The sequence below is a fragment of the Thermobia domestica genome, chromosome 2 (assembly GCF_964235325.1).
Source record: "Thermobia domestica chromosome 2, izTheDome1.hap1.1, whole genome shotgun sequence".
NCBI lineage: Eukaryota > Metazoa > Arthropoda > Insecta > Zygentoma > Lepismatidae > Thermobia > Thermobia domestica.
The window spans coordinates 242,133,878-242,148,133 of NC_137455.1; the positions used below are offsets into that span (position 1 = coordinate 242,133,878).

Genomic DNA, 14,256 nt, shown 5'->3' on the forward strand with positions numbered 1-14,256 from the left:
ATAGATAAAATGTAGTAATCCAAAACGCTAAATATTTTCAAAATACTGGAGTGTATCGAGTGAATATGTTAACTTCAAAGAAAATAAAAAGAATCGATTTATTAATCTGATTATAAATAATCGTAAGAATAAAGGTTAATTCACCTGGAAACGGATGTTAATTCGTAACAATCCTGAGAGTTTAGACGAATAAACATTCGTGAGATTAATTTTGTGTGAACTTTAAGAACGCAAAATCTTGCATACTGATAAACAAAAAAATTTTAAATTCCCAAATATGGGTAAGATACACATATATACTTCCACAAAGAAAAGTTCTTTTGAAAAACATTTACGAGTTATCCCTTCATCCAAGTGTATCCGAGACACTACGAATTCGCATGCCAGTATACATACATTTGTATCTTGTATCTTGTTGAATCATTTAACTAGTCTCATCCATTAACTCACGAAGATGCCAGGTTCCATCTAAACAGTTCTTTGGTCTTATTAAAGTAAAACTGGTTAACCATTATCGAAAAATGCGTGGAAAAGAATATAAGAGTCTTTATGTGGTAGTGAGATGTTACACAAGACGCCTGTAGAACATAATCATGTTCAAAACAAAATATAAGAACGCAGAGGTATATTAATCTTGAATACTTCCAAGGAAATTCTTGAAGTCTAACTCCTAATGCTCGTAATAGGATAAGAAAATTTTGTTAACACAAAATCAGCAATGCATGACAACAACTTATAAGCATATTTATAAATGCAATCAGATCTCATGATGCAAAATTCCATCGTAAACAAACGCCTAGCCTGGCGTAATGGATGCTCATCGGCACTTCCATAATGTTCACAAAGTCTGCAATAGTATACATCAACATGTTCATTTAATGACACATATATACAGGGTGACCGCGTGACTATGTTACAAAATTTAAGGGATGATTCCTGACACGGAAACAAGAAAAAAAGTTCAAATAAACTTTTGTCCAACGTACATAATTTCGGAGCTACAAGGTGCCGAAAGCGTGGGAAACTGACATTCAAAGCTCTATAGCTCGACTATGGTGAATGATAGAGCTAATGCGGCATGATCACGTCAAAGACACCGAAGCTGCTGTATTCAAAAATGCTTAGGTCGAGATCGTGCAATTCGTGCACAAGGGATTCCCCAAAGGAGCGTAGGGATTCCCGGATAATCTGTCAAGAAAGATGGGTCGAAAAGGATACGGATGAATAGCTGTCCCAACTGCTAGCAATAATGCGTCTGTACTAAGTCGATATCTCGCACAAGCACAAAATGGCGAACAGTTTTATACGTGCCATGTGTGGTTGCATAACGCGCACTAAATAAGAATGGGAAACATGAAAGGAAAATGTGAATAATTTAGTACAAATGTTAAATACATGATATTACGCTGTCCTATCATTGAACATACGCATTTAATAAAAGGCAATAGTCATGAAACGTTCTAAAATGTTGTAAAAGGATCACACTATTAGTCTTTCTTCCATGTATTGTTGTCATTGAAAACAAATAAACAAAACTGAGCGAAACAACCATAATGCAAAAGAGGTTGTTTCCTAAAAACAAAAGTCACAAGAATGGGAATAATGTCTTCAATCAACATTTTACAGCAGGATTGAATGCAGCCAAGAACATCATCAATTACCTGTAAACGAGACAAATCTCCCAATTATCCTACAATAGGTGATGGACATGGCGTCCCTCTACTTACACACAGGCGTTACAGCGTCGCAGTAAGATCTGACGCATCCGCTGTAACAACCCAGGATCTGTTCTTATAGTATCACAGACAGCGAGTATTCGTGCTAAGTTCTTCTGCGTTGTCTATAGACGTTTCATAGACAAGTGTTTTGACATGACCCCACTAGAAAAAATTAAGTGGAGGCAAATCTGGGGAACGTGCATGCCAATTACAAGGATCGCCTCTTCCAATCCATCTGTCACGAAACGTTTGATTCAAATACTCTCGAGCACTAGCTGAAAAGTGGGCTGGGGCGCCATCATGTTGAAACCACATCCGTTGACGAACACCGAGAGGGACATCCTCTAATAACTCTGGAAGTATGTCTCGCAGGAATCTCGTATACACTGGTGCAGTTAATCGTGGTGGTAGTAAATATGGACCTATTATCTGATCACTGATAATACCCGCCCACATATTTATGGCGAATTGGTCTTGGTGGCCCCTTTCCACAATTGCATAAGGATTTTCGTCTGCCCATACATGACTATTGTGACTATTAAATATCCCGTCTTTCGTAAAACAAGCTTCGTCGGTGAAAAGCAGGTAGGAAGCAAACTGTGGATCAATTACAGAGCGTTGGAGAAACCACTCTCAAAACCGAACGCGAGGTTGAAAGTCAGTTGGACGTAAGGCCTGAACCCTCTGCGGGTGATAGGGGTGTAACTGTTGCTCGTGTACTACTTTCCAAACAGTATCCTGTGCTACTCCCCTTTCACGTGGTACTTTCCGGGTACTTACTGTTGGGTCTTGGGTGAAACGGTCAAGCACTTGTTCTTCAAAGTTCGGAGTACTTGTGGTTCTTCGTCTTCCTTGGTCGTAGTATTGAGGTTGTAAATTCCCCGTGTCTCGTAAGCGTTGAAAAAGTCTGGCAAACATAGTATGGGCTGGATGTCTTCTTTCTGGATACTTCAGTCGATATAACCTATTAGCTTGTCGACTGTTGCCATTTGCGTGACCGTATACAAATATCATGTGCGCAAGTTCTGCTATCGAATACTCCATTTGATCTCACATTCGAACAAGCAAAGCACAAACTGCACTAAGGAACTCGTACGCTACGAACAAAACCACATGAAGAATGACCTTCCACCTTCCACAACACCTTCTAGTAGGGTTGTCTTATACTTTCCTTACCTTCGATTGTTTTCTACGACAGAAGGAAGAACAAATGCTTGTGATCGAACCTGCAAACTGTGGTGTACTTCAGGTGATAGCACCGTCTGTGAAAACAAAATATCTTCTAAACGATAACAATACGACATGTTAAGCATTCTAGACAAAATCTCGGAATTAGTCCTGCAAAACATCGGAAGCAGCGACTAAAACAAACGTCCTGATAAATTGTTTTTCCTTGTTCTTTTTCAATGTTCGGGTGACGCACATTACGGCTAATGATAAGAAACGGATATTTTACTGTTGTTCTCTGGCAGTGGTCAAATTAACATGGGATGGCGGAAAAATCCCCCTCTCGTAAAAAGTATCCTCGGCTCGTATCATTAAATGAAATAAAGTTTCTGCCTGGAAGAAAGCACCCATACCCCCCGGTTTTTCCCCTTAGTTTTACTTGCTTTCAATGACAAAACTACATGAAAGAAAACAATGATAGTGTGATGTTTGTACAACATTTTAGTACGTTTCATGATTATTCCCTTTATTAAACGCGTCTATACGTACAATGAACAGGACAGTGTACTATCATGTATTTACCATTTGTACTAAATTATTCACATTTTCCTTTCATATTTTCCCCACTCTTATTTAGTGCGCGTTATGCAACCACACATGGCACGTATAAAACTGTTCGCCATTTTGTGCTTGTGCGAGATATCGACTTAGTACAGACGCATTATTGCTAGCAGTTGGGACAGCTATTCATCCGTATCCTTTTCGACCCATCTTTCTTGACAGATTATCCGGGAATCCCTACGCTCCTTTGGGGAATCCCTTGTGCACGAATTGCACGATCTCGACCTAAGCATTTTTGAATACAGCAGCTTCGGTGTCTTTGACGTGATCATGCCGCATTAGCTCTATCATTCACCATAGTCGAGCTATAGAGCTTTGAATGTCAGTTTCCCACGCTTTCGGCACCTTGTAGCTCCGAAATTATGTACGTTGGACAAAAGTTTATTTGAACTTTTTTTCTTGTTTCCGTATCAGGAATCATCCCTTAAATTTTGTAACATAGTCACGCGGTCACCCTGTATTTATCATAACATTCACATATTCGCCATCTCGAACTGTGACTTAACGTATGCCTAAAATAAAATCCTATTAGCAATTCATTGCAATAATCATGCATGGAAGCATAATGACAAGTAATTCCTTAAGATGTCAAGATAAAGACACAAGATGTAAACATTCCTGAAATATTCATTATCAACAAAAATAAGACGTCGTAAATTAGAAATACTACAATAATATAACGACTTTAATAATATTTCTCGGATGAACTTTTTAACTTTTCAGCTGTAAATCCAAACAAATGGTTAACAGCAAGAATATTAACGTAATATTATTTCACCTTGCGAGATTTTAAATTTTGGCATCAACAAAAATTAATGGAAATTAGTTGGCATGGTATGAATAATTAGTTCTTAAAATTGTATGCGTTCTTGTTTCATTAAATAAACAAAAGTTACAATTACGGAAATATAATAAAAGAAATATTTAAAATATATCACAATACATACTAACATAGTCTTGAAATACATGAGGCAAAATATCAATACACAAATATTTCACAAAACCAAAATATCAATTATATAGAAATACTTCAGATTCTTCGTGGAAATCTGTTGAAATATGCAAATAGCATTAATACTTATTACAAATTCACAAATGTTGAAATATTCATCAAGCATAAAATACATTATAATAGTAATACAATGAAACATCATTAAATTTTAATCTATATTATAAAAGAGAACGTACAAATCCTTTGTTCCCTCATCACGCTAATACGGCTGAACCAATTTCTTTTATTTTTGGGGGGTTATTAGGATTTGGACCCTAGATGGTTTTTATCATATCACTTTAATTTTTAATTACCAGTGTCTTGAGATAATTGACCATTCAAGTGTCCATAACGTACAAATCCTTTGTTAGTTCATCATAGGTAAAAATAAACGTATTTATATGCAACCCGCATGACCGTGTCACTCGGCGGGTTAACATAAATGACAGGCGATATAATGTTAACATTTACTGCAATTACTATGGTTTTTATCATATCACTTGAAAGCGAAAAATTAAAAATTATCTAAGTAACAAAGTTTATTGCGTTCCGGGGTGACCGCAGCGAAGCGGGGCGGGTTAACATAAATGACAGGCGATATAATGTTAACATTTACTGCAATCTTCTATGGTTTTTATCATATCACTTGAAAGCGAAAAAGTAAAAATTATCTAAGTAACAACGTTTATTGCGTTCCGGGGTGACCGCAGCGAAGCGGGGTGAACGCTGCTAGTATTTAATATATATAGAAACGTATGTCTAAAATACAGGATAAGAATACACAAGTTACAACAAAATTTCAATGTATGCATAAAGAAGGAGAAAATTTCCAATAATTACCGAATGATGAGTGAATTATTGGGGTGTCCAAGTATTTCATGGTTCACCACACCATGTCTACGTAGAATGTAGCTTGGAAAATAAATTTAATCATCCCTTATTAATATACCCTAGAATTCCTTCCCGAAGGATCGGTCGCATCAAGATGCTAAAGAAGCAAAAAGAAATTTTAATGGGAAGCCCAAATAGTTTGTATAGATTCCAAAAGAAATGTTTAGCTACGGTAATTACCGCAACTGAAGGATACAACCGCGTGTCTTGAATACATGTCTTCTTGTGTTTCCTATGACAAGGAAAGAACTACATAAAATCTTAATGTAAAATATCTTGAGATTAACAGTCTACACTGTTTGACACATCTCGATATAGCATATCAATGTATCATGTCAAACACATTTGTACCATATTCTGCAAACTTACTTAATCTATTAAAAGTCAAAACTTTAATAATAAGTCTGCAGAATCTGGCTTTTCCTTCAAAATAAGCCTGTGGGTAAGATAAATATTAATATAAAGTTTAAAAATTCTACAAATACACTAAATTATACCTAAGTAACTTAAAAGCGAAAATTGGACATTAAATTTAGTTTTCCTGAAAGTCGGAGTCTCGTTCGTGACGATAATTTGACCTTTCATAATTTCGTTCGTCGTTCCGGTGATTTTTGTCATTATCACGATCACAAAATTGTCTATTGTTTTTATTTTTTCGATCATTCCTTTTATCCTTAGAATTACCATTATGTGGTTTTGGCCGTTTGTTGTAATTGTGAGGGTTACGATTCCGATCTTGCTCGTGGTTAGTGTTCTGATTACGAGAACGTGGTTGTCGATCGTTGTTGTCACGATCATTTGCATGTCTCCTGTTCCAATTACCGCCTCTTTGGGCCTTGGTGTTATTAACTATCTGGTTGTAATATCTATTTTGATTACTATTACCATAACTAAAAGATCTCTGATAATTCTGAGAAGCTTGATTCTGTCTATTGTTAGAATTGTTACCCTGCGAATGTTTTTCCTCTCTAGTTTGCTGAAAATACAATGTTTCTAATTTCTGAATAGACGCCAAAAATTCTCTAATATTAGTGCAAGAATGTAAATAAAGTTCCGTACGAAATCTCTGAGGTAACATATGTATGATGTCTGTTAATATCAAGTTCTCTGGTAATTGCGGTGTCAGTTCTCTTAAGTTTATTAAACTGATCTAAAGCAAAAGCATGTACTGAGTGGTGGGTCTTGGGATTGAATCGGGTTGCTTTACAAGCCGACAGCCTGTGGTGTATCGTTGCGTCTCCAGCGAAAGATTCGACTAGCGCTTTTTTAACCTCTTCTAAAGTCTTAAATTCCTCATTGCGTGTGTAATACCAGCTTAAGGCTACACCCTCCAACACATGAGGTATGGCTTGTACTAAGGCTTTTTCTGACAATTTAGCAACTTCCGCAGCTAATGCTAACTTGCGCAGGTATGTATGTACTGACTCGGTAGCAGGATCACCTTTAAACTTGGGTAAATACGCGATAATTTTTGGTTTAAGGTGGTTTTTCAGTTTAGCTGTTCCTACATTTCTATGTTTAGTTTCTCGATTATTACGTCTAAAATTTCTGTTGGTAATGACCTTAACATGAGTTTCGTCGCTACTGCAAACTTCACTATGCTCAGTGTAAGCTGAGTCACTGTTAGATTGGTATCCAGTTCTAACGTGAATGTCACTATCAGTATTAGGTTCCGATTCCCGTGTTTTGTTTTCGATTCTTTCTACTTTTTGGTATACTAACGCCAAATCATGCCTAATTTCTCCTATTTCTCGCTGTTCTACTTTAATTTCAGCGTTGTTCTCGAAAGCCTGTTCGTTTTTAACTTTAACATGATAATCTAATTGCCTAATCTCTTCATAGCACATCTGAAGTGACCCTTCATTCTTTCGAACCTGTTCTTTTAAATCTACAACTTCGTCGTGTATTTCATCTAAATGACTTTCGCTTTCTCTATGCGCTACGAGACAACGTTCTTTATTAGCGTTACAGATGGTGTGATTAGCTTCTATCTGTCCTTGTATCAGTTCTAATCTTTTCGGATATACCCATTAAATGATTTGTGTTTTTAGTGACTTTCATTCCCATTGAACGTACGTTGCGAACTAGGAGCTCTATGTTATCTCTATTCTGCATAATAGCTACTATATCATGTTCGATTCCCCTCTGAACTCTTTCATTATTTTGATCTACTTTATTCTCTAACGTTTGTATTCTATCAGCTATTTTTGTGGTTCCTTCATCGCATTTGATTTCAACTGCTTCTATTTGTGCCCGTAATTTGACAAGATTATCTTCCTGACTATCTAATTTTTCTCTTACTTCTGCAAAATTTTCCCTATTCTCATTCTGTGCCTGTTCCTGTCTATCTAACTTTTCTTCCTGCCTATCTCATTTTTCTTCGGTTTTCTGAAAATGTTCTCTATTTTCTACTTGCATTTGTTCAAGTATCTTAAGTAAGTCAACTTGTTGGTGAGCCATAATGAAAATACAGTTACTAATCACAAATAATAAATGTAAATAAAATTCAAATAAAATACATATACTACAGAACACTATATGAGTAAGTTTTACTATTATTGTTTGTATTGGTACAACCTGTAAAAACAAAAATATGATTAATAAAATTTCCTATTCCAATGTTGGTAGTACTTATTCATATATAACTACTGTCTCCATGCACAAATCACTGACGGTCTGGGCTCGTGTTGCTCGTTCGGGTGCCATTAAAATTGCTACCTACCGTTTCCCTCGGGCGCTGGCTTCTGGAGAATACCCTAAGAAAACAGCTGATAACAATTCTGGTCCAGGCGCAGGTTGATGACATTGAAATACAACAAGTGATTTGACATGAGCAACGTTGGTGCTTTTGAGACTCAGGTTGGATTATACTTACTTTTGCGTATGCATGCGTATACATATACGCGACTGGCAAGCCGACTGCACGCAGGGATTCATACACACATGAATGAAGACGATAGTATTTCCTTAGATAAATCCTTATTTATTAAATAGGCGTATATGTGGATATGGAGTAGAATGAGAAATATTAACAACACAAAATTTTCACTATACAGAGCTTGAACGCTCAAACAGAAAAAGTTGCACTGACGCAATTGAATAAACGAAATAATGAAAATAAGACACTTAATATTGCATAGTAGACGTAGATATGCACACACTATATAAAAACACTAGAAACATAGCCCTTCTATTCGGTATCTTATTATTCGCACTGATGTGAGACTTTCACTGCATAATTTAAGACGAGGGGAATGGGGAGATACAGGAAACACTTCGTCGAGTCCCTCGCGGTGCTCGTTCATCGGTAGCTGATTCTCTATGTGACAAAATTCGTAATATCAACAGCACAATAATGTTGACTCTTAGATCGACCTCCTAGTTTTCCCTTACGCAGTGCTTTGCATCCCCCCCCCCCCCGTTCTGAGAAAGTAATCTCACCACTTAGATGAAACTAAGAGTCAGAAACTGGAGGGAACATCATCGTGAGATATTAACAAAGCAGCATCAAGGGATCAACGAACCTAGCAAACCACAAAATCCAGTTCACTCAACACCAAGAGCATCGAAGAAAAATAAGCAGATGGTGATATACGTGGCGCTGTCAGACTACTGATATCCGATGACACTGTGGCTACGCCAGATGCTTCAGTACTACATGCTCTCAAAGAAAAACATCCAGCCTACGATCACTTATTCATCAATCCCAAATCACCTGAGGACTCGACTACAGTAACTAAAGTCTCTTCCATCGAGCTATTAAAGGCCATAAAATCCTTCCCCTCTGGTTCGGCAGGCGGAAAGGATAAACTCCGTTCCTCAATCTTAAAAGATCTACTTCTAAATCAAAACTTTGATTCAAAGAAACGCTTAATCACATTCATTTGTGAATTTATAAACGTAACTATATCTGGGAAAGTGCCGACCATTTTACGACCAATTTTCTTTGGAGCGTCACTTATAGCACTGAAAAAGAAACGCGGTGAAATTCGCCTGATAGCTTTTGGCAATGTTTGGAGACGCTTATCAGCAAAAATTGTCTGCTGGATGGATGGATGGGTGAGTGGGTGGGTTAGCAAGCATGATTTTCATCCAATAAGTCGAGCAACGTTTGGCTGAGTTGAAGCCTGCTATCCCTATTGAGTTTGCTGCCATCTAGTATGGGAGTTTCTTCACTTTTCTTTCAGGGAAAGAAATATATCTCAGCTATGCTATGCTTTGCCAATCCTGATTTTTCTGCTTGTTGTCATTTGATGTAATCGGAATGTTGTTTTCGTCGAATTTCAATTGTACGTCCAGTATGTCCAATATATGCTTTCCTACATATACATGGAATATGATAAACTCCCGCTGTCCTAAGTCCTACATCATCTCTCACTGGACGTGGGAAAGCCCTGAGTTTGGTATGAGGTTTATGCATAGTTTCTTCCCCGTGTTTTCATAGGATTCTGCTGAATTTTCGTGAAAGTTGGCCCATGTATGGAGTATAGGCAGATCAACTTCATTCTTTTCCTTGTTTTCGTAGAATTCTGCTGAATTTTCGTGAAAGTTGGCCCATGTATGGAATACAGGCAGATCAACTTCATTCTCTTCATTTTTTCTTCATATCAACAGCTTCCTGGCAGCCCTTTTTATTCTGCTTCTTATATCGGTATCATTGTAGCCATTTTGTTGAAAAATGATTTTCAGATGCTGGAGTTCGGGCTATATGTTTTCTTCATCTGATATGGCAAAGGCTCTATTTAACAATGTGTCCATTACTGTTATTCGTTGAGACTTGGGGTGGAAGCTATTGTTGTTAAGGTAGAGGTCCGTATGTGTGGGTTTCCTCTATGCGCTGTCTAAGGCTGCAGTCAGGTTTTCTTCTAATGAGAATGTCCAAAAGAGCTTCAGTTCGTATTTCAAATACGTCTACGAGAATGATACAGTCTGCAGAATTAACCAACTTCAAGTTCTGCGCCCGAAGAAGGTTCGACGTTTGTCTAGTTTAGTTTTCCTGCGAAGACGTAGAGACTAACAAGTTATTCCAAACTTCGCCATACTCTGTTACTTTCTCCACATTCCTGAAACAGCAACATTTTAAGAGAAACAGGCCTGACCTTAGTCCATGAGCTCATTCACCATACACACATTCATTGATGACCAGCTTCGATCTTTACATCTGGCTCCGTACACACATCTGTCGCTATTCGACTGGGATTGGGTTCACAGGGCCTTAACAGCTCAAACCGAACTCGCTCACAACAGGTCCAAATACTAGCAGGTCAAGAAGTTTGACCGCCTTTACAAACCAGCAACCGCCAGGAAGGGCTCCATGAAGTCTAAAGTTTCGACCAATATCACATAACGCCATCTTGATGAAACCACCCTCTCAGAGCTCAGTAAAGATTTGAAATTCGCTCCAGCATCCACACTCATACCAAAAGCTGACATTATATCCAGTATAGAACAAGCCATTCACTCCTTGCCAAATGAAGAGACAGAACAGATTAGACAATTAGCTGGCTTGGTCCTCAAAAGGGCCACAATACCGAAGCCAAACATCAGCAAAGCAGAATCCACACACTCAAGGCAATCCGCCAAGGTTCAAACATTATACTTTTACCAGCAGACAAAGAAAACTCCACAGTGATCTTTCGTACTCAAGTTTACAAAGAGAAGATTACACAATTAGTCGGTGACACAGCCTAGAAAACTCTGACGAAAGATCCCATACCAGCAATAGAACGAAGAACCATCAACCTTCTGAAAAAATCGGGATTAGCAGAAATATATAAACAGATTTTATCCAATGGAAGCCAACCGCCACGTCTATAGGCTTAGCATAGATACATAAACCTAGTGAGACCTATTGTCAGGGCCATAGGAAGACCTATCTAACGTCTAGCAAAATATTTAACGTCCCTCCTACAGCTATCGGTTGGGCAGTGCGAACATTATGTAAAGAACTCCACAGAATTTATAGCAGTTCTGAAGAAAATACATTTATCTTTAGATGATATTCTTGTCTTCTTTCACGTAGTATCTCTACGGAAGTACGGATTCAAGACACCTTGGGACTTACAGAAAAGCATTTTCCACCAACCCATTTCTACTGATACTTGAACGACAGCTTCACTCTTTGACACTACGAACAACAGTCTCTACAAATCTTTCATGATTTCCTCAACATCGACCACTCTAATATCAGTTTCACAATGGAAATCGGAAACAACGGGAGCTTACCATTTTTGGACATTCACTATAAGAAGTACAGCTGCCCTGGACACAGCGTATACACGAAACCCACACATACAGACCTCTATCTTAACAACAATAGCTTCCACCCCAAGTCTCAATGCATAACAGTAATGGACACATTGTTATATAGAGCCTTTGCCATATCAGATCAACAAAGCATACAGTCTGAACTCTGGAGACCACTTTTCAACCAAATGGTTACAGTGGCATAGACATAAGAAGGAGCCGAAAAAGACCGCCACGAAACTATCCAATTCAAGAGAAAAAGAAAAACGAAGAGGAACTCTGTTTTCCATACACGGGCCAACTTTCAGGAAAATCCAGCAGAATCCTACGAAAATCACGGGATAGAAACTATGCATAAATCTTCTACCAAACCCAGGGCCTTCCTACGTCCAGTGAAAGATGATATTGGACTTAGAACAGCGGGAGTGTACCGTATTTCATGCGTATGTGGGAAAGCCTATATTGAACAGACTGGACGTAGAATGGAAATTCGACGAAAAGAACATTCCAATTACATCAAACGATAGCAAGCAGAAAAATTAGGATTGACAAAGCATAACTAAGGAACACATCACTCTTTCTCTGAAACAACTTTGATAGCAAAGTGTTCAGGCCACTGGGAAAGAAAAGTGAAGGAAGCAATAGCAATACTAAAAGACAACAACCTCAATAGGGACACCGTTCTTCACGGAAAACTCAGCCAAACATGGCTTCCCCTCATTGGACGAAAACATACACAAAACAACCAATCATGCTTGCTAACCAACCCACTCAACTGTCCAATCACAATTGAGTCTATAGACTGATGTTGATTGGATGTCGTCATTGACCATCAAATTCCGCCCCCTTCCTGCCAGCACCTGTATAATAAAGGCTTCTGTTTTTGTTTTTTCATTCTTTACCCCGAAGACGAGAACATGTTTTCTGTTCTCCAAATGTTGGATGACATAGGATTCACCTGGTTAATTGCTCGAGAACAACTATATTCAAGACATATGTTTCAAATTATGTGTCTGTCCTAAAATTAAGTACAATAAGTGGTATTATCTCTGATTGGATTACTAAAATTTGATTATCACACGCCAAAATAGCTATCTTGTCAAAATTATCGAAGATATCGAAGGAAAACATGATAGATATTAATACCACAAGATTAAGATAGGTGATGATGATTGCGTTTAATTATAGTTGAATATTAAACTAGGTCACCAAATAAACTTAAAAATTGTTTCTACAGATGATGATCTTGGATGGGTTTAACTAACAGCTTAGAAGTTTAAGACCTTCAAAATAACGGAAAGTATGAAGAATTAGAAGAAAACAACAAATAAAGAAGCCCCTAACAAAAGAAATATTCCTTAAAGGAATACAATATATATTAAAGTATTTATCTTTTGAGGTTTTACATTCGTAATTCCTAGTTTTATCGTATATCGTTCTTGTATCTTCTAGGAAGCGTCAGGTGCTTTACTTCAAGTGTTGGAAGAGTTGAAAACTGGTCAATCAACTTTGGGAGAAGCAACGGAGGTCAGTAATTGCTTTCTGCTGTATTCGTTGGCTAAGTAATTTACTTTGCACTTTGCATATTGATAATTCAGTAATTTAAAATAATATAGGTTGTATACAATTGACAACAATTGATCATAACATTCCAAATCAGATAGAATGAATACTAATATTGATTAGAATATAATATTTTCGAGATTTCAGTGAAATCTATCGAGTAGTTTAGTCTTTGAGCTAGCTATTTCGAAACATTTAACATTGCATAAAGATGTTATCGGAATAAGGGAAACTTGTAGTTTCTAACACATACGATGTGTGAAGTGGTAATACCGAAGATATGGCGTCTGATCGTTGGTAGTTACATGTTCTGGTGATCGTCTGTAGTATGTCACGGGAATTTAACTGTGTTGATTTAAAATGGAAAACATCTCTGAGTTTCAAAGAGGTAAAACTATGGGTGCGCTGTTAATGGGTGCAAATGTATCTAGGGAGGCCAATGTGTAAGGTATGTCGCAAGAAGCTGTATCTAAAATGATTGCGGCCTATAGAAATCATAGCTCAACATCAACGAAGAGTAATAGTGGACAGAGAAGAAGTCATCTTGACAATTAACATCGAGCAGTGAAGATGATTTTCGCTAAGAATCTTAGAGCAAATACAAGAGTGAAAAACTTTGGAACTCGATTAGCATGTGAAACAGAGTATTGCGACAATCACAATGCGACGCGAGTTGGATAATCTGAACTTCAGCTGTCGGTTTTCAATGTCCAGCCAGCGATCACCGCTAACAGCGATTTATTTGTTTGCCACCTATAGCAGGACTACTGTCCCAATTACAATAGCCTTACAATAATTTAATTAGAGTTACTTATGTACATGTACAGTAGTAAAAATAAAACAAAAGATAGGCAAAAAAGAAAAATAATTAAAAATAAAGTAAAATAAAATAGAGGATTTACATTAGATTGGCATTAGTGTAAAGAAAAACAATGGTATAACTATAATAGAAGAAAATAACAATACATACAATAATTCTATAATCACCTGACACATTTCTTGTTTGTTTCAGCGATTTCAGATATAAAGAATATGATAGAGAAAGAGCATACAATATAT

At 37.4% G+C, this 14,256-nt stretch overlaps 1 protein-coding gene across 4 annotated transcripts in view; it reads left to right on the forward strand.

Annotated features, from left to right (window-relative positions):
• The window catches only part of Mfe2 (peroxisomal Multifunctional enzyme type 2), a 638,089-nt gene that overhangs the window by 240,485 nt on the left and 383,348 nt on the right, over positions 1 to 14,256 (forward strand). For all 4 annotated transcript variants that reach the window (XM_081748535.1, XM_081748534.1, XM_081748536.1 and 1 more), the window contains exon 9: positions 13,087 to 13,161. In XM_081748535.1, the coding sequence (XP_081604661.1) occupies positions 13,087 to 13,161 (75 nt within the window). The remainder of the gene's footprint in view (positions 1 to 13,086; positions 13,162 to 14,256) is intronic.